Source organism: Erpetoichthys calabaricus, chromosome 10 (assembly GCF_900747795.2).
Source record: "Erpetoichthys calabaricus chromosome 10, fErpCal1.3, whole genome shotgun sequence".
Taxonomy (NCBI): Eukaryota; Metazoa; Chordata; class Cladistia; order Polypteriformes; family Polypteridae; genus Erpetoichthys; species Erpetoichthys calabaricus.
Genome location: NC_041403.2, coordinates 13,054,326 through 13,075,460, shown reverse-complemented (window position 1 = coordinate 13,075,460; position 21,135 = coordinate 13,054,326). Strand labels below are relative to the sequence as shown.

The 21,135-nt window shown below is 42.4% G+C and overlaps 1 protein-coding gene across 2 annotated transcripts in view; it reads left to right on the top strand.

Annotated features, from left to right (window-relative positions):
• LOC114658825 (uncharacterized) overlaps positions 1–21,135 on the top strand; it is a 148,679-nt gene that overhangs the window by 117,176 nt on the left and 10,368 nt on the right. For both annotated transcript variants that reach the window (XM_051932700.1, XM_051932701.1), the window contains exons 27-30: positions 685–939; positions 1,251–1,319; positions 14,266–14,349; positions 17,687–17,827. In XM_051932700.1, coding sequence (XP_051788660.1) covers positions 685–939; positions 1,251–1,319; positions 14,266–14,349; positions 17,687–17,827 — 549 coding nt within the window. The remainder of the gene's footprint in view (positions 1–684; positions 940–1,250; positions 1,320–14,265; positions 14,350–17,686; positions 17,828–21,135) is intronic.

Genomic DNA, 21,135 nt, shown 5'->3' with positions numbered 1-21,135 from the left:
AAAAGGTTGGCATTGATCTGAGGCAAGATTGCTTTTCACATGGCCAACTATACGTTGCATGCCCAAGAGTAAGCTCAGCGCACAGCTTGGTCATATTACAACCGGAGGGCCGAAATGACAACGTGGTATACAAAGAGATCCTTAACAAATAATTATTGGTATATTTTCCCTCAGTTTAAAAATGTTAACTTTTCTTCTTAATAACAATTTTAAGGCAGTACTTCACCACTGCGAAGTGCAGGTATTTTGCTAATTAGATATATATGGGGTCACCAAAATCTTTTAGGTGCTTAGGGCCTCTAAAGGTCTTAAACTGGCGCTGAGGTTCATTCAAACATAGCAGCTGGCTGCACAGGACTTTGATCAGGTGATGGTGGGACAGAATGCCACTACAGCAAAACCAGAAAAGAAAACCGAGAAAAATAAAGATAAAGATTGCAGATTCATTAAAGAGAATTATGATTCTGTGCATATCTAGTTTATTAAGGGTAGAACTAAAATGTAGGTGCAAAAAAAGCCAAATTTAAAAAGTGAGTTTTTAGGAGGTTTTTTTTTTAATGATCTACAGTGTTAGCCTGGCATATCTCAATTGGGTAAAATATTCCAATATGATATTAAGTGCAAAAATTTAGCCCACAGATCACACGAGGACTCACACAAGCTTTGTTCTTCTTTTCTCCGCAGACCTTCCCTAAGAGGATCCATGACCGATTCCTAACAGTGATTGTGCACCTCCAAGCGATCACAGTGGCTAGCCAGGAGTCAACCAGCAGCAACGATAAGCCGGACAAAGCCAACACGCAGCAGCAGCAACGGACCAAAGTACTGACCACGTACACTCTGGGCAGCCAGGCCTGGGCAGCCATGCCAGTCTTCAACCAGCAATATTGTAATACAGGAGTGTTCCAGCTGCCCCTGTATCAGGGTTCTCCTTCAGTGGTGCGTGAATTATGGTCTGCAGGGGTCTTGGTCAAGCTGTGCCTTTCTAAGCTTCATCTTCTAGATTTTCTGTTTTTCTCTGACCGTTTACTTTGTGAAAGGCGCTATATGCAGTACGCTAAAGGATTGTATTTGCATTGATGTGCCCTCCTCAACTTATTTTTGGATGCCTACATGAATTCTTCAACTTTTCCTTGTACTTATTAGTTCTCCACTGTCTCTCTCCTCATTCCTTACAACCAAACATAACCCCCTGTTCACCCCACACTGTTGCTTTTGTAACATTTTACAGATTTTCCTTTTTTTTTCAGGAGGTTCTAAGGGTCCTGTCTCAGGGGGACTGCTTAACAGTCTTGGAAGACCTGAAGAGAAAAGAGCAGGTGAGCCTCCTGGAAGTGGGCGAGCAGGGGATGCACTCACTTCGTTAAAAAAGGTGGTAGTGCAGATTAATAGTGTCGAGTGGCAAAATCTGCCAAAATGATTTTTGTAGTGAATATTCAGTGACGTTATTCTCCAAATTTTTTACTGGTAATTCACAGTGTAGCTGTCTTAAAGTGAACATTTTTTCCCCATTGCCCCATGATGCTTTGCAAGGCCAGCATAATATCATAGATCTGTAGCAACCCTGCACAAAACTTTGAACGGCAGTATACAGTAGGTGTGTCTCAATAATCTGGGGGTGAGGTCAAATATACTGTATGGCATAAAATACAATTATATCACACATATCTTTAATTTAACCTCCTTGGTTTTCAAAATTGCCATTATCAGAGAATGAGACCAGACAAAATTGTGTCAGATAACATTACTTCTTTGATACTTTCATGTTGTTTGTTAACTTTTAACTTCATACTAGCTGAAATACCCAGTGTTGCCCGGGAGGAAAATAAAGTGTTTTTTTGTTTTTAATTGTTTGAGAAAAATATAATTAAAAAAAAAAAACACAACCTTAAAAATAAAAATAAATTAACAAACAATGAAGACTCACTAATGTGCTTGTCTTGTGGTCTTGTATGTATGTTATTATCCAGTTGACGCTCGGAACCGGCCAACTCTATTTCATTTCAAAATAAAACAGGGGCGTGCGGTGGGCCTCAAACATAAAGAATGCTGCCAGTCACCTCCAGTTCGCCCTCTGGTGGTCGTTCCGAGTGTCAACTGGATGATAACATGCATACAAGACCACAAGATCACCCCCCCACCCTACCTAGAAGGGGGTGGGTTAGGGTTGCTTTCCCCCTACAGTATTTTTAGTCGACCAATGAGAAACATGTGTACCAAGTTTCATGAAAATCGCTCCAGCTGTTCTGAAGTGATGCTGGAATATAATATACATACATAGACTTTTATATATACAGTGCATCCGTAAAGTATTCACAGCGCATCACTTTTTCCACATTGTTATGTTACAGCCTTATTCCAAAATGGATTCAATTCATTTTTTTTCCTCAGAATTCTACACACAACACCCCATAATGACAACGTGAAAAAAGTTTGAGGTTTTTGCAAATTTATTAAAAATAAAAAAAGCTGAGAAATCCCATGTCCATAAGTATTCACAGCCTTTGCTCAATACTTTCTTGATGCACCTTTGGCAGCAATTCCAGCCTCAAGTCTTGTTGAATATGATGCCACAAGCTTGGCACACCTATCCTTGGCCAGTTTCGCCCATTCCTCTTTGCAGCACCTCTCAAGCTTCATCAGGTTGGATGGGAAGCGTCGGTGCACAGCCATTTTAAGATCTCTCCAGAGATGTTCAATCGGATTCAAGTCTGGGCTCTGGCTGGGCCACTCAAGGACATTCACAGAGTTGTCCTGAAGCCACTCCTTTGATATCTTGGCTGTGTGCTTAGGGTCGTTGTCCTGCTGAAAGATGAACCATCGCCCCAGTCTGAGGTCAAGAGCGCTCTGGAGCAGGTTTTCATCCAGGATGTCTCTGTACATTGCTGCAGTCATCTTTCTCTTTATCCTGACAAGTCTCCCAGTCCCTGCCGCTGAAAAACATCCCCACAGCATGATGCTGCCACCACCATGCTTCACTGTAGGGATGGTATTGGCCTGGTGATGAGCGGTGCCTGGTTTCCTCCAAATGTGACGCCTGGCATTCACACCAAAGAGTTCAATCTTTGTCTCATCAGACCAGAGAATTTTCTTTCTCATGGTCTGAGAGTCCTTCAGGTGCCTTTTGGCAAACTCCAGGCGGGCTGTCATCTGCCTTTTACTAAGGAGTGGCTTCCGTCTGGCCACTCTACCATACAGGCCTGATTGGTGGATTGCTGCAGAGATGGTTGTCCTTCTGGAAGGTTCTTCTCTCTCCACAGAGGACCTCTGGAGCTCTGACAGAGTGACCATCGGGTTCTTGGTCACCTCCCTGCCTAAGGCCCTTCTCCCCGAATGCTCAGTTTAGATGGCCGGCCAGCTCTAGGAAGAGTCCTGGTGGTTTCGAACTTCTTCCACTTACGGATGATGGAGGCCACTGTGCTCATTGGGACCTTCAAAGCAGCAGAAATTTTTCTGTAACCTTACCCAGATTTGTGCCTCTAGACAATCCTGTCTCGGAGGTCTACAGACAATTCCTTTGACTTCATGCTTGGTTTGTGCTCTGACATGAACTGTCAAATGTGGGACCTTATATAGACAGGTGTGTGCCTTTCCAAATCATGTCCAGTTAACTGAATTTACCACCGGTGGACTCCAATGAAGCTGCAGAAACATCTCAAGGATGATCAGGGGAAACAGGATGCACCTGAGCTCAATTTTGAGCTTCATGGCAAAGGCTGTGAATACTGATGTACATGTGCTTTACCAATTTTTTTATTTTTAATAAATTTGCAAAAACCTCAAGTAAACTTTTTTCACGTTGTCATTATGGGGTGTTGTGTGTAGAATTCTGAGGAAAAAAATTAATTTAATCCATTTTGGAATAAGGTTGTAACATAACAAAATGTGGAAAAAGTGATGCGCTGTGAATGCTTTCCGGATGCACTGTATATATATATATTGTGACAGTAGGGGGCACTGATGCACCTCCAATCCCGCAGATAACATGTCCAGACACCAGGTAAAAGTATCAGAAGTAATTTTAATCTCTTCTATAATGTGCACAAAGCACCTCCACCTCCACAATACTCAAATAAATCAATAATCAATACAATAATCAACAATAAATCCTCCTCTCCACCCAGCAACTCTGTCACACTCCCACCCAACTCCGGCTCCATCTGCTGGGTTTCCCACAGTCTTTTTAATAGTCGTCGACCTGGAAGTGCTTCTGTCCTTCAGTCCATGTGATTCCATAGCACTTCTGGGTCAGATGAAAACTCTTCTTTATCTTCAGCCCGGAAGTACTTCATTTCTTCTGTCCCCGTGACAAGGTAGTACTTCCGGGCTATAATAGAAACACTCGGGCCTCCCTGCAGCGTCCCCTGGCTAACCCCATGGTATCCAGCAGGGCTGTGAAGCCGAACTCCATTGTCCATGATGCCCTGCGGGAATTCGGGGCACCTCCATGTTGCAGGGAGGACTCAATCTAGCGGCCAGGGGGTGCTAGCCGGGATAAACTGCCGGCCATCCCTCACAATATATAGATAGTGACTGACCTGTGCGAGAACAGGCAGGTCAGTCTCCTTAGAGGCAGATCATACTGTGCGTGCTGAAGGAGCTTAAAAAGCAGTGTGATGAACAGTACAGCAGGTCAGACAGTCTGACTCAGACAAGGTATAGAAAAGAAGGAGGTCAGTACAGTGTGAAGACTCCTGGCAACATCAATCCCCCTTGAAAATGTTTGACGTTACACACAAAATGGACTCCTGCACAAGCTAACCTGAGTTGCAATTCGGGACCTCAAAATCAGTTATGATGCATGCAAAAAAAATTGTTCTTTATTGTTCAAAGAAATATTCCTGCAGTTAGACTGCCCAGTAATGTACCATTGTCCTTGACATCCACGATTAGTCGTGCTTACGCCATCACCCCAGAGTTTACGTGTCTCTGGTGAACTGCAGGTAGTGAAGGAGAGCAGCTCTTCAGCAGCATTTGAGGAAGAGCTGAAAACGGGCTGTCGGACTGAAAATGTCCTCACAGGTGGCGCAGTGGTAGTGCTACTGCTTTGCAGTAAGGAGACTGTGGAAGATTGTGGGTTCGCTTCCCGGTTCCTCCCTGTGTGGATAGCGCTTTGAGTATTGAGAAAAGCGCTATATAAATGTAATGAATTATTATTATTAAAAGTGCACACAGAAGAATCCAATTTGCCAGTTGTTATAATAGAGACTTATCTTCAGCAATGGCCCCTGTCAGCATTATAGATTCTAGTTCTAGTGACAGTGAAGCAAAGAAAGGTGATGGTTTTACTTAAATGGTAAATTCTGACAACACTTTTAAATGTGGTGATGTGACAAAGAGGTTTGTGTAATTTTTGAAACTTCTGTTCACTGATCTCCAGTGCACAAGGCAGAATAAGCATCTACAGATGATCCCTTAAAACGTTTCAGTCTGTTGGTACTGTGACCGAGGTAAATAAACGTGCTAACGTCTTTCCTGTCCTTCCACTTGATCGCAATCATGGCTGAATTCACCAGGCATATCATGGCCGTTCAGTCATACTGTGCCATATGCATCAGTTTCACCACCTGTGTCAGCGTCTGATGAGCAGTTCACATTGCCATCACTGCTGCTTGATTCAAACACTGGTATAGTTTCAGCTCGTTTTAAAACTGCTTTAAAGCTTCTTGTTTACACGTCATTCTGTTTATTGGTTAAAGGCTCTGCCTCACTCATGAATATAGATAGATAGATAGATAGATAGATAGATAGATAGATAGATAGATAGATAGATAGATAGATAGATAGATAGATAGATAGATAGATAGATAGATAGATAGATAGATAGATAGATAGATAGATAGATAGATAGATACTTTATTAATCCCAATGGGAAATTCACATTCTTCAGCAGCAGCATACAACAACAACATTTATTTAGATAGCACATTTTCATACAAAAAGTAGCTCAAAGTGCTTTACATAATGAAGAAAAGAAGAATAAAAGACAAATAAGAAATTAAAATAAGACAACCTTAGTTAACATAAAAAGGAGTAAGGTCCGATGGCCAGGGTGGACAGAAAAAACAAAAAAAAACTCCAGAAGGCTGGAGAAAAAAATAAAATCTGTAGGGGTTCCAGGCCACGAGACCGCCCAGTCCCCTTTGGGCATTCTACCTAACATAAATGAAATAGTCCTCTTTGTAGTTAGGGTTCTCACGGAGTCACTTGATGCTGATGGTTATACAGACTTCTGGCTTTTAATCCATCCATCATTGTTGGAACATCATGGTGCTTTGGGTAGATGGTGGTGGCACAAGCCACCACCAATAGGACACCGGAAAAGGAAACAGAAGAGAGAGTAGGGGTTAGTACAAATTTTGAATGAATAGTTATTATAATGAATTGGATATACAGAGTATCATGATTAAATTACAGTGAAGTTATGAGAAGGCCATGTTACAGTAATGTGTTTTCAGTAGTTTTTTAAAGTGCTCCACTCTATTAGCCTGGCGAATTCCTACTGGCAGGCTATTCCAGATTTTAGGTGCATAACAGCAGAAGGCCACCCGCCTCACCACTTCTTTTAAGTTTTGCTCTTGGAATTCTAAGGAGACACTCAGTTGAGGATGTGAGGTTGCGATTTGGAATATAAGGTGTCAGACATTCCGATATATAAGACGGGGCGAGATTATTTAAAGCTTTATAAACCATAAGCAGAATTTTAAAGTCAATTCTGAATGACACAGGTAACCAGTGTAGTGACATCAAAACTGGAGAAATGTGTTCGGATTTTCTTTTCCTGGTAAGGATTCTAGCAGCTGCATTCTGCACTAACTGCAAACGATTGATGTCTTTTTTGGGTAGTCCTGAGAGGAGTGCATTACAGTAATCTAGCCGACTAAAGACAAACGCATGAACTAATTTCTCTGCATCTTTCGATGATATAAGAGGTCTAACTTTTGCTATGTTCCTTAGGTGAAAAAATGCTGTCCTAGTGATTTTATTAATATGCGATTTAAAATTCAGATTACAATCAACGGTTACCCCTAAGCTTTTTACCTCCGATTTGACTTTTAATCCTAATGCATCCAGTTTATTTCTAATAGCCTCATTGTATCCATTATTGCCAATCACTAAGATTTCGGTTTTTTCTTTATTTAATTTGAGAAAGTTACTATTCATCCATTCTGAGATACAGGTTAGACATTGTGTTAGCGAATCAAGAGATTCGGGGTCATCAGGTGCTATTGATAAATACAGCTGTGTGTCATCAGCATAGCTGTGGTAGCTCACATTGTGCCCTGAGATAATCTGACCTAATGGAAGCATGTAGATTGAGAAGAGCAGCGGACCCAGGATAGAGCCTTGTGGAACACCATATAGAATATCATGTGTCTTTGAGTTATAATTACCACAACTAACAAAGAATTTTCTCCCTGCCAGGTAGGATTCAAACCAGTTTAAGACACTGCCAGAGAGGCCCACCCATTGACTAAGGCGATTCTTAAGAATATTATGATCAATGGTGTCAAATGCGGCACTCAGATCTAAGAGGATGAGAACAGATAAATGGCCTCTGTCTGCATTTACCCGCAAGTCATTTACTACTTTAACGAGTGCAGTTTCTGTGCTGTGATTTGTTCTAAAACCTGACTGAAATTTATCAAGAATAGCAGGTTTATTGAGGTGCTCATTTAACTGCATAATGACTGCCTTCTCTAGAATTTTACTTAAGAAAGGCAGGTTAGAGATGGGTCTATAATTTTCAAGAGCAGAGGGGTCGAGATTATTTTTCTTAAGTAGGGGTTTAACTACCGCAGTCTTAAGACAGTCTGGGAAGACCCCCGTATCTAATGACAAATTTACTATGTCAAGAACATTATCAATAAGCACACCCGATACTTCTTTGAAAAAATTTGTTGGTATTGGGTCAAGGGCACAGGTGGATGGTTTCATTTGAGAAATTATTTTATGTAAATCAGGTAAATCTATCCTAGTGAAAGACTCTAATTTATTTATTATGGAGTACTGGGGTTTCGGGGGATCCTTAGTGTTGGGGAGATATACTATGTTATTTCTAATATCATTAATTTTTTGATTGAAAAATACAGCGATAGCCTCACAGGTTTTACTGGAAGTACTTAGGAGGCATTCCTTTGAGTTACCTGGGTTTAACAGATGATCAATTGTCGAAAATAAGACTCTGGGATTACTAGCATTGTTATTTATAATCTTAGAGAAATAGCAGCGCCTCTCAAGACGGACTGTGTTATTGTATTCTGTTATTTTAACTTTTAATATTTCATAGTCAATAGTTAGTTTAGTCTTCCTCCATTTACGCTCAGCTCTACGGCATGTTCTCCTTAAATCAGACACTCTTTGGGTCTTCCAAGGTATAACAATGCTAGAAGATTTTTTAACTGTCTTTTCAGGTGCAACTATGTCAACAGCAGCCCTCACTTTAGTATTAAATCTTTCCACCTTACTATTTACATTCTCCTCGCTATTATAGTTGGCACTATAAACGGACTGATTGGTTAGAATGTTTGTAAGTTTTAAAGTTGCTGATGAGTCAAAGAAGCGTTTTTTTAACAATATGCTTCTCATGAGTGTTTTCTATCATTATTTCTATATTAAAAAGTAGAAGAAAATGGTCTGAAAGACCCGTATCAATGACCTGCTTTATATCAACTTTTAGTCCTTTAGTAATTACTAAGTCTAACGTATGACCTGCTTTATGTGTAGGCTGATCAACGAGCTGTCTCAAATCAAAAGAGTCCAGGAGGTTCATAAATTCTTTTACTTTTTGGTCACATTGATTATCTACATGAAAATTAAAGTCGCCGACTATTAAGAGTGCGTCATAGTTCGTAATTAAGATTGACATCAAGTCAGAGAATTCCTCAAAGAAAGACACGTTGAATTTTGGAGGTCTATACACGGATAATACTAGAACGTGAGAATCTCCCTGAATAACAATGGCGAGATACTCAAAAGACTTGAATTTACCAAAACTGATATTTTTACATTTTAACCTGCTAGAGTAAATGTTTGCTAGTCCTCCACCTCTCTTTCCTTGGCGATCAGCACGAGTAAAACTGTAATCCGGAGGCGCAGATTCGATTAAAACAGCTGCGCCATCTGAGCTAAGCCACGTTTCACTTAGTGCAATAAAATCTATTTTTTTTTCACTAATAATGTCGTTGATAAAAAACGTCTTGTTAGTTAAAGCTCTAATATTTAATAGAGCCATATTCAATGTTTCGGAGGAGCAGAGATGAATACTATGTGCGTTATTGATATAGGGAACAGGAATTAAGTTATCTTTATTAGCGCCGCTCTGTGTGTATTTTTTGTTTAATCTATGATCTGTTTTTACAGTTTTAATACATTGTTCATCTAAAGTAGTAACTTTAATTAAATTATTGGCGTTTATGCCGTATTGCCTAGATTTTCTATGTGCATTAAGATTGGTTATTACAGTATTTATGTTGCGCACTTTTATGGAAGATTTTTTTAAACAATTATCATGACCAAACACAGGAGTGGCATTTCGGAAGGGGTTAAAAGCAGAGATAGATAGTCAAGATAAACGAATTACCTTGGATATGTTTTCGGAGAGGACCCGGGCGCCGAAGCTGTTCGGATGCAGGCCATCTCGCTTGAAGAAACGCGGTCTTTCCCAAAAGAGGTCCCAGTTGTTAATGAACCCGATGTCTTGATTCTTGCAGAAGCCCTGCAGCCAGTTGTTTAAACCAAGCAGACGACTGTAATACTTGTTTGATCGTCTGACGAGAGGGAGTGGACCCGAGATGAATATCTTTGCCGATGGGGTCCTCTCCTTTGTGTCTTTAATTAATGCAGTGAAGTCTGCCTTGAGGATCTCCGACTGTCGGTGCCTTATGTCGTTTACGCCAGCATGTATAACAATGGCTCCAACTGCCCTGTTCTTGTAGATCGCCGGTGCACGTCTCGTCACATCTCGGACACGAGCACCGGGAAAACAAGAAACAAAAGATTTTCTATTAGGGCAAGTGATATTGAGGTTCCTAACAATAGAATCACCTACCACAATTACATCACCAGGAGCTGAAGGCGAACTGGGGACGCTTAGAGGGTCAAACCGGTTCTGGGTTACGATGCTTGCCTGTGCCGATGGAGGTGTTCTGGCCTTGAACCCCCGCCTGCATAGCTGAAATACACCGAGGTCATCATCGGTGTCGCTCCTACGAGGCGCGGGGGTGAAGGTGACTTGCGGGGCACAACGCGGGGTTGCTGTTACGCCGATAACAGATGGCGAGGACGGTTTATCCAACAGCCGAGCCTTCAGATCTCTGAGGTATCTTCGTCTGGACAGAAGATTCTGAATCTGTTCATCGAGTGCCTGGAGTTCCTCGACTACAGTTGCAATGCGATTCACCTCACTGTCGGCCATTGTCCGCTTCTGCTTTGCTTCCGCTTCCACTTCGTGCCCTAGGAAAAATGAGAGAGAGAGAGAAGCATACTGATACAATAAATAATATTAAATTAAAGAATGATAATAATGCAGGTGAAAAACAGACAATAACTATGTATAATGTTAAATATTAACGTTTACCCCCCCGGATGGAATTAAAGAGTCGCATAGTTTGGGGGAGGAACGATCTCCTCAATCTGTCAGTGGAGCAGGACGGTGACAGCAGTCTGTCACTGAAGCTGCTCCTCTGTCTGGAGATGATCCTGTTCAGTGGATGCAGTGGATTCTCCATGATTGACAGGAGTCTGCTCAGCGCCCGTCGCTCTGCCACAGATGTCAAACTGTCCAGCTCCATGCCAACAATAGAGCCTGCCTTCCTCACCAGTTTGTCCAGGCGTGAGGCGTCTTTCCTCTTAATGCTGCCTCCCCAGCACACCACCGCGTAGAAGAGGGCGCTCGCCACAACTGTCTGATAGAACATCTGCAGCATCTTATTGCAGATGTTGAAGGACGCCAGCCTTCTAAGGTAGTATAACCGGCTCTGTCCTTTCTTGCACAGAGCATCAGTATTGGCAGTCCAGTCTAATTTATCATCCAGCTGCACTCCCAGATATTTATAGGTCTGCACCATCTGCATTTGATGAGTTATCATGGACGGGTAGACCATATATAAATATTTGCGATTTATTTTGTAGTACTAGGGTGTTGTACCGTGTTAGCCATTATGAATATAAAGAAAAGCCTTGCAAAATGCCTGAGTTGCTTCGAAAGCTTGCATATTGTAATCTTTTTAGTTAGCCAATAAAAGGGGTCATTTTGCTTGATTTATTTTGTATCATTTTTGCAGCCTAATGTTATTTTATCCACTAGATGGCAGCAGAATACTGTCTCAAGCATTATTCAGGCTTAAAACTGTACATGCAAACAAAACAGTTTAACTCAAGTGCCACTCAGTGTTCACCATTAACAATAATACTACTAATAAAAATAATAATAATTCTTTACATTTATATAACACTTTTCTCATTATTCAAAGCACCTTAGTGAGTGGGGAGCCACTTCAACCAGCACTAATGTGTAGCATCCACATAGCTGATGTGACCGCAGCCATTTTAGGCCAGTACAGTCACCACTAATTAACTGTGAGGAGGTGAAGGAGTAAGAGAGATAGTCAATTAAAAACCGGGGATGATTAGGGAGCCAGAATGACTAGGCAATGGTGGGCAGTTTAGCATGGACATCGAGAAGAACCATACTCTTTACGAAGGATGCCCAGGGATCTTTTATGACCATTGAGAGTCAAAACCTCAGTTTTATGTCATCATGTCATTTTTATATCATCTGTAGGACGGCGCCATTTTTACGGCACAGTGTCCCCATCACTGCTCTGGGGCATTGGGATTCACATTCAGACCACAGGGTAATCGCCCCCTGCTGGCCTCCAACACCTCTTCCATCTGGCAATCCAAGCTTTTCCTAATTGGTCTCCCATCCAAGTACTAGCCAGGCCTGAATTTAAACTGCTCAAAAAATTAAAGGAACACTTTGAAAACACATCAGATGTCAATGGGAAAAAATCCTGCTGGCTATCTCTACTGCTATGGACTGATATGGTAATGTGTTAGGAACGAAAGGATGCCACATCGTTTGATGGAAATGAACATTATCAAGCTACAGAGGGCTGATGATGTAGCAGACTAGTCCATTAGGCCAAAATTTCATTGCAGCAACTCCAAATCGTACTCAGTAGTTTGTATGCCCCCACATGCTTGTATGCATGCCTGACAACGTCTTCCCTAAAGAGACGACAGATGGTGTCCTGGGGGATCTCCTCCCAGATCTGGACCAGGGCATCACTGAGCTCCTGGACAGTCTGAGGTGTAATCTGATGGCATCGCATGGACTGAAACATATTGTCCCAGAGGTATTTATTGGATTGAGGTCAGGCGAGTGAGCATGGGGGCCAGTCAATGGTATTAATTCCTTCATCCTCCAGGAACTGCCTGCATACTCTCGCCACACGAGGCCGGGCATTATCCTGCACCAGCATAGGGCCTGACAATGGGTCCAAGGATTTCATTCCGATGCCTAATGGCAGTCAAGGTGCCGTTGTCTAGCCTGTAGAGGTCTGTGTGTCCTTCCGTGGATATGCCTCCCCAGACCATCACTAACCCACCACCAAACCGGTTATGCTGAACAATGTTACAGGCAGCATAACGTTCTCCATGGCTTCTCCAGACCCTTTCACCACACCACTTGGTCACTTATTCCAGGTGTCTATCGTTCTTTGTGTAAAGAAAAACTTCCTAACGTTTGTGCGAAATTTACCCTTAACAAGTTTCCAACTGTGTCCCCGTGTTCTTGATGAACTCATTTTAAAGTCACCGTCTCGACCCACTGGACTAATTCCTTTCATAATTTTAAACACTTCAATCAGGTCACCTCTTAATCTTCTTTTGCTTAAACTGTAAAGGCTCAGCTCTTTTAATCTTTCATCATAATTCAACACCTGTAACCCTGAATCACCCTAGTCGTACTTCTCTGGACCTTTTCTTGTGCTGTTATGTCCTTTTTGTAGCCTGGAGACCAAAACTGCACACAGGATTCCAGATGAGGCCTCACCAGTGTGTTATAAAGCTTGAGCAGAACCTCCTGTGACTTGTACTCCACACATCAAGGTGCTATATAACCTAACATTCTGTTAGCCTTCTTAATGGCTTCTGAACACTGTCGGGAAGTCGATAGCTTAGAGTCCACTATGACTCCTAAATCCTTCTCATAAGATGGACTCTCGATTTTCCGACCACCCATTGTGTATTCAAACCTAACATTTTTACTTCCTATGTGTAATTCTTTACATTTACTGACATTAAATTTCATTTGCCACAAGTCTGCCCAAGCCTGCATGCTATCCAAGTCCTTCTGTGATGATATAACAGATTTCAAATTATCTGCTAATCCACCTACCTTAGTATCATCTGCAAACTTAACCAGCTTGTTACTTATATTCCTATCTAAATCATTTAAATTTATTAAAAATAACAGCTGCCCTAACACTGCCCCCTGCTGGTCACCACTCTTAACATCAGCCAGTTCTGATGAGGTTCCTCATATTATCACCCTCTGCTTCCTGTATCTGAGCCAATTCTGCACCCATCTAAAAACATCACCCTGAACTGCCACTTCTTTTAATTTGATGACCAGCCTCTCATGTGGCACCTTATCAAATGCTTTCTCAAAGTCCAGATAAATAATATCATCTGCTCCACTCTGATCGTATCCTTTTGTTGCCTCCTCATAGAATTCCGGCATGTTAGTAAAACACGACCTCCCTCTTCTGACCCCATGCTGACTGTTCAAAATAACTCCTGTCTTTGCCAGGAGGACAGCTATAAGGAATAAGGAATGTGGGTGGTTTGGACCTTGCAAACAGAACAGTATCTTGTGTGATTTATTTCTTGTGTTTTATGTACCATGATGGAATGGAAAAGAGGAAAAAGAGGCAGCAATTAAGGCTGAACTCACCATAAGTGAAAACTCGACTCCATTAGGCAGCATGCTATTAACTGTCACAAAAACAGCATCCAGTACTTTAGAAGTGTATAACTGTCCTGGGAAGTCATCACAAAATTGTGTAATTTGACATCTCCAGCAATTTCTAGGCATGTAGATTGACATGCTCAGGTGACGAAGTCAGCAACTGCTGTCATCGCATCCAGCTAGAGGTCATGTAATGTGACATTGACTTTAAGGAACCAGGGTTTCAGAAAAAAAATATTTTTCACTATTCAGCCAATCACTTATCCAATGTTTATTGTGTGTTCCAGATTCACCTTCTGAAAGGGGCATCTGTATTTATCCGGATAGCAGACGGAAGACGTGAAGAAGAGCTAGATCCTCTCCGGTTGAAGGTACTGATCTCCATTGGGACAACAGTTCATTGTGCCTTTCAAAGGGAATAATATCATGTGTAGCATGCGGCCGGGACGCCTCCATGCTGGGAGGACCGGGGGAGTGTTACCTCCCCTGGGACACTAGATGGTAAGCCCCCTGGGTTTCAGCAGTGCCTCGGACTCCCATAGGGCTTCATGGGAGTTAGAGTGTGGTGCAGCCCTGTTGGGATCTGCAGGCACCGCCAGGGGGTGCTGCAGCAGGAGCTGCTGAGCCCTTTTGGGCCATTCTTCTGCCCAGGAGCACTTCCGGGCGCGTTATAAAAGGAGCCAGCAGCTACTACTCGGGGAGCCGGAGTCGGGAGGAGCGACGAAGCTTGACCTGAGGATTGAAGGAGGAAAAAGAAAAGAGTGAAGAAAGAGACTTGTTGTATTGTGCTGTGCTTGTGCTGGGATTGTGTTATACTTGTGGGGAGGGGGGGAAGGCGTTGTCTGTGTCGGGTTAAGCTGGCGGTGCCAGCCTGGTAGGCCACACATGACTGTAAAATGAGAGGCAGAACAAGTCAAGTGTTTTGTCAATTAAATCCGACATCTGAGAGTATCCTACCAACTTAATCCTTGAGTCCAATCTCAGCAGAACTTTGCACGTGCAGGAGAACATGTGCTTAGTGTCACCCTTTGTTTTATAAGGAGGAGCTAGAAGTCACAGTTGGCTGGTCACTATTTACATCCAAACAGTGGACAGAAGTGAAGAAGGAAGGTAGTAAAATGTTAGGTTATATATCACAAAGTGTGGAGTACAAGTCAAAGGAGATTATGCTTACGTTGTATACCACACTAGTGAGGCCTTGCCTGAAGTACTCTGCAGTTTTGGTCTCCATATTGCAAAAAAAGAGACAAAACAGTGCTAGAGAAAGTCCAGGAAAGAGCAAGCGAGCTGATTAGAAGAGTAAGAGAACTGAGCTATGAGGATATTAAAGAAGTTGAACCTTTTCAGTTTAAGAAAACAGACCTGTATGTTTCACATGTTTGAATACAACAGATCCAGCTTGTTATTTCCTCAAGTGTTATATGGCATAAACTGGTGGAAGTTTGTTTTTGTTTCTTCTAAAGTCACATGGTTGAATTCACTACATATTATAACTGCAGGGTGAGAATGAGGCATCATTAAAGGCTGGGCAACAAGAACATAATCGATAAGCTGGTTAAGTTTGACAATGGTACCAAAATAGGAGGATGGGCAGATAATGGTGAATGAGCTATATTGTTACAGAGAGACTTTCCTAATATACCCAGCATCTCTCCTCTGCACATGTTCAAACCAACATGTAATCTCGCCTCTCTGACTTTGTCTCCAAACCGTCCCAACCTGAGCTGACCCTCTAATGTCCTCATTTCTAATCCTGTCCATCCTCGTCACACTCAATGCAAATCTTAGCATCTTTAACTCTGCCACCTCCAGCTCTGTCTCCTGCTTTCTGGTCAGTGCCACCGTCTCCAACCCATATAACATAGCTAGTCTCAATACGGTCCTGAAGACCTTCCCTTTCACTCTTCGCTAACTGTCTGTTACAAATCACTCCTGACACTCTTCTCCATCCATTCCACCCCCCCTGCACTCTCTTCTTCACTTCTCTTCCACACTCCCCGTTACTCTGTACTGTTGATCCCAAGTATTTAAACTCATCCACCTTCGCCAGCTCTACTCCCTTCATCCTCACCATTCCACTGATCTTCCTCTCATTTACACACATGTATTCTGTCTTGTTCCTACTGAACTTCATTCTCCTCCTCTCTAGAGCACATCTCCACCTCTCCAGGGTCTCCTCAACCTGCTCCCTACGTTCGCTACAGATCACAATGTCATCAGCAAACATCATAATCCAAGGGGATTCTTGACACAATTACTTTAATGCTCATGAAAACACCCATACATCCTGTGGTCTGGTCTCATCCAGTCTGTCTGTGTTATTTATTTTTCATGCCCGAGTCTCATCTTGCCAGATCTCTGTATCCTAAAGTCCTTCCTTTCTTAGCAGCCAGTAGTTTCAGATGCACCAGACCCTGCACCATTATACTCCCATTAGAACAATGTAGATAAGAACAGGCCATTCAGCCAAACAAAACTCACCACTTCCAAAATATCACCAAGTCGAGTTTTGAAAGTCTCTAAAGTCCTACTGTTCACCACTCTATTTGGTCACTTGTTCCATTAATCTTTAGTTATCTTTGCGAAGAAATTCTTCCTAACTTTTGAGCGAAATTTACGCTTAATAAGTTTCCAACTGTGTCCCCGTGTTCTTGATGAACTCATTTAAAAGTCACCATCTCGATCCACTGGACTAATTCCCTTCATAATTTTAAACACTTCACTCAGGTCTCCTCTTAATTTTCTTTTCCTTAAACTGTAAAGGCTCAGCTCTTTTAATCTCTCCTTATAACTCATCCCCTTTAGCCCTGGACTCAGCCTAGTCACTCTTCTCTTGACCTTTTTCTAGTGCTGCTATTTCATTTTTGTATTCTGGAGACCAAAACTGCACACAGAACTCCAGATGAGGTCTTACAGTGTGTTATAAAGCTTGAAAAGGAACCTCCTTGAACTTATACTTATAATAAGTGTATATGTTCAATATGTCACTGTGCTCTCTACAAATATTTTATAAATCTACTTTTCTTTCTACTCACATGCCCAGCTAATACAAAGCCAAATTTAGCACACAGGGGCTCATCATTTAGAACTGCTAGGCAAGCATTAGAAGACAAGACAGGGACAACTGGGAAATGGGCATTGTATACTATTTTTGTGAGTCAAAGTCAGCATGAAACTGTATGCTCTTTGCCTTGTTTGGAATGGCATGGTTCACTTAAGTGGGGGCCTGCACACAAAGAAAGAGTATAAAGCCTTGGAACATTGCCCGGCACACCTTTGAAGCTGACGGACGGATGGCAGATAACGTCATCCGATCTGGAAAATCCTTCCAACGTAGCGACGAAAATGGCAGACTCTATACATCAGGCCCTCACTCCAAAACTGGGTTCTTGTCATGGCTTCCTTCGTCTGTTATGGCACGTAAACCATCATTAAAGAGAGCCAAGTTATTTCTCCTATGTGATTTATTAACGCTGTCTTACTACGGAGGTAGTGGTATCACCTTTTAATATCTTATCTATATAGATTCTGTAACACACCACAAAAGAACTCATTCCAACAAGGGAGCTAGCGCACCCTGCTGGATACAGTACTCTACACACTCACTGCTATATTACCTAACATTCTAACAGCTTCAATAATCCATGTAGACTCATTTTTGACACAGGCTGTCCTTAATATTTCTCAAACACATTTATGTTACTGCAGGATATCGACCAGACTGCACTGCCAGATGACCAGAAGGACTCCTACAACATGGAGCAGCTTGGCACCAGCTTGTCTCAGCTAATCCCAGCAGGGAGGCCAACTCCAGAGTTCTCTCAGCAGCTTGCCAACAAATTCAAGCAGGTAAGCTGTACACAAAGTTGCTTTTGTTCAAGATTTCCAACTTTGCAGGCACAGGTAGTAATGCCCAAGACAACACATGCAGTCCCTATAAAAAAAGTCTTCACTTCCACATTTTATTGTTACACAAATCTGAATGAACAGAAAAAGACTCTTTAATGACAAAGTCAAAACAGATCTCTGAAAAATGTTCTGAATTAATTACAAAAACACACAACCACAAAATAATTGATTACACAAGTAGTCACCTCCTCCAACTCAGTGTTTAGTAGATGCCAGCCATGACAACCTTGAGCTTGTGTACTCAAGTGGCATATTTCACGATGTGTGCTTAGTAAGTAAGCTTTGCTGAAATTGAGATGCCATGCTTATCTGAGCCAGTTGTGGTTCCACCAAAGAAGATTAGAGCAAGTCACGCCTTGTAACACGAAGACAACTAAAGGCACTTTCCCACTGTAAGAACTGTATGATGTAGGCCCTTGGCTACTTGTGGCCCCTGGTCGCTATCAAGTGTTGCATTCCCACCACACAACAGGAATTGTAACCTTTATGCAAAATAGATAGATAGATAGATAGATAGATAGATAGATAGATAGATAGATAGATAGATAGATAGATAGATAGATAGATAGATAGATAGATAGATAGATAGATAGATAGATAGATAGATAGATAGATAGATAGATAGATAGATAGATAGATACTTTATTAATCCCAAGGGGAAATCCACATTCTCCAGCAGCACCTTACTGATACAAAAAACAATAAATTAAAGAGTGCTAAAAATGCAGGTAAAAAACAGACAATATCTTTGTATAATGTTAATGTTTACCCCCCCGGGTGGAACTGAAGAGTCGCATAGTGTGGGGGAGGAACGATCTTCTCAGTCTATCAGTGGAGCAGGACGGTGACAGCAGTCTGTCGCTGAAGCTGCTCTTCTTCTTCTTCTTCTTCTGTCTGGAGATGATCCTGTTTAGTGGATGCAGTGGATTCTCCATGATTGACAGGAGTCTGCTCAGTGCCCATCGCTCTGCCACAGATGTCAAACTGTCCAGCTCCGTGCCTACAATAGAGCCTGCCTTCCTCACCAGTTTGTCCAGGCGTGAGGCGTCCCTCTTCTTTATGCTGCCTCCCCACACACCACCGTGTAGAAGAGGGCGCTCGCCACAACCATCTGATAGAACATCTGCAGCATCTTATTGCAGATGTTGAAGGATGCCAGCCTTCTCAGGAAGTATAGTCGGCTCTGTCCTTTCTTACACAGAGCATCAGTATTGGCAGTCCAGTCTAATTTATCATCCAGCTGCACTCCCAGGTATTTATAGGTCTGCACCCTCTGCACACAGTCACCTCTGATGATCATGGGGTCCATGATGGGTCTGGGCCTCCTAAAATCCACCACCAGCTCTTTGGTTTTGCAGGTGTTCAGTTGTAGGTGGTTTGAGTCGCACCATTTAACAAAGTCCTTGATTAGGTTCCTATACTCCTCCTCCTGCCCACTCCTGATGCAGCCCACGATAGCAGTGTCGTCAGCGAACTTTAGCATGTGGCAGGACTCTGAGTTGTATTGGAAGTTCGATGTATATAGGCTGAACAGGACCGGAGAATGTACAGTCCCCTGCGACACTCCTGTGCTGCTGACCACAATGTCAGACCTGCAGTTCCCGAGACGCAGATACTGAGGTCTGTCTGTACGATAGTCCACGATCCATGCCACCAGGTATGAATCTACTCCCATCTCTGTCAGCTTGTCCCTACGGAGCAGAGGTTGGATTGTGTTGAAGGCGCTAGAGAAGTCCAGAAACATAATTTTTACAGCACCACTGCCTCTGTCCAAGTGGGAGAGGGATCAGTGTAGCATGTAGATGATGGCATCCTCCGCTCCCACCTTCTCCTGGTATGCAAACTGCAGAGGGTCGAGGGTGAGGCAAAGGAAAGGTGCAAAGAAAGGTGGTGCAGTGGGAAGCAAGGCGTGTTCGGGAGTTCACCGCCTTATTTCTTCGAAGTGATCACAACTTCACAGAAGAGATTATTGCTTCATCCTTCTAACAGATTTGTAAGATGGCACCAGTGCTTGTGGTCAGCCATTTAGCCCAATTCATCACCTGAGTCTCACCCACAATAATAATAAATAATAATAATAATAAATTGTATTTATAATGCGCTTTATATTTTAGCAATCTCAAAGTGCTACAGAGTAAAAATAAACTAATAAAACAAGAAAATCTATTTATACTTAAACAAAATGTCTTTCTGAAAAGATGAGTTTTTAGATTCCGTTTATAAGCGTCAGTCGACTGTGGGGCTCTCAGGTAATCAGGAAGGGCGTTCCACAGCCTCGGCGCCACAGATGAAAAAGCCCAATCACCCATACTGCTGAGCTTAGTTCTGGGGACTTGGAGAGTGTTAGTGTGTATAGAGCGAAGGGTGCATGAGGAGGTATGAGGGGTAAGGAGTTACTGTAAGTAAAGGGGGCATGTCCATAAATGCACTGATGGGTGAGGAGGGAGACCTTGTACTCTATTCTGAGTGGGACAGGGAGCCAGTGAAGGGTTTTTAGGATTGGGGTGATAATGGCCATGCTTTCGCACCCTCATCAGGATCCTGGCAGCGCTATTCTGAATATACTGGAGTCTCTGGATACTCTTGCCAGGAATCCCGCATTACAGTAATCCAGCCTGGAGGAGACAAAGGCATGGACGAGCTTACAGATGACAGGATGAATGTCCCAGGGAGGCGTTTGATTTAGCAATCGATGTTCATGATGCTTTTCTGACGACCAATAACATCTTCGTCCATTCCTTTACTACTTCTTCTTCTTCTTCTTCTTCTTCTTCTTCTTCTCCTCCCCTACTTTCTCTTTCTGATGTTGCTTTCAAATGAGGCATATTTATTATGAAATGTCATGCCGTGGTTTCACAACACATGCACCTGATTCGCTGGCTGTCAATATAATTGATGAATTCTGCTCAAACTCTTTAATCTATCTTTTCCCAGATAATAAAGTTCTTTGATATTGCCTCATGTCCGTCTTTCCCAGGCTGTAAACCAAATTGTTGTCCCAGATGTCCATCCATAAAATAATCAATAGCCTGAGGCATGGCTCAACATCCTTTCCCAGGCTGTAAAACCATTTTAGCACTATGCTATGAACAACATTTATAAAAGTGAGGTGTAAGGGAAGAGGATATGCCTTGATTTGTCCTAAATGTAGTTCATCTGTTGTCTTGTCTTGAACAAAATACACTGCCTGGCCAAAAAAAAAGTCGCCACCAAAAAAAAAAAGGTCACACACTCTAATATTTCGTTGG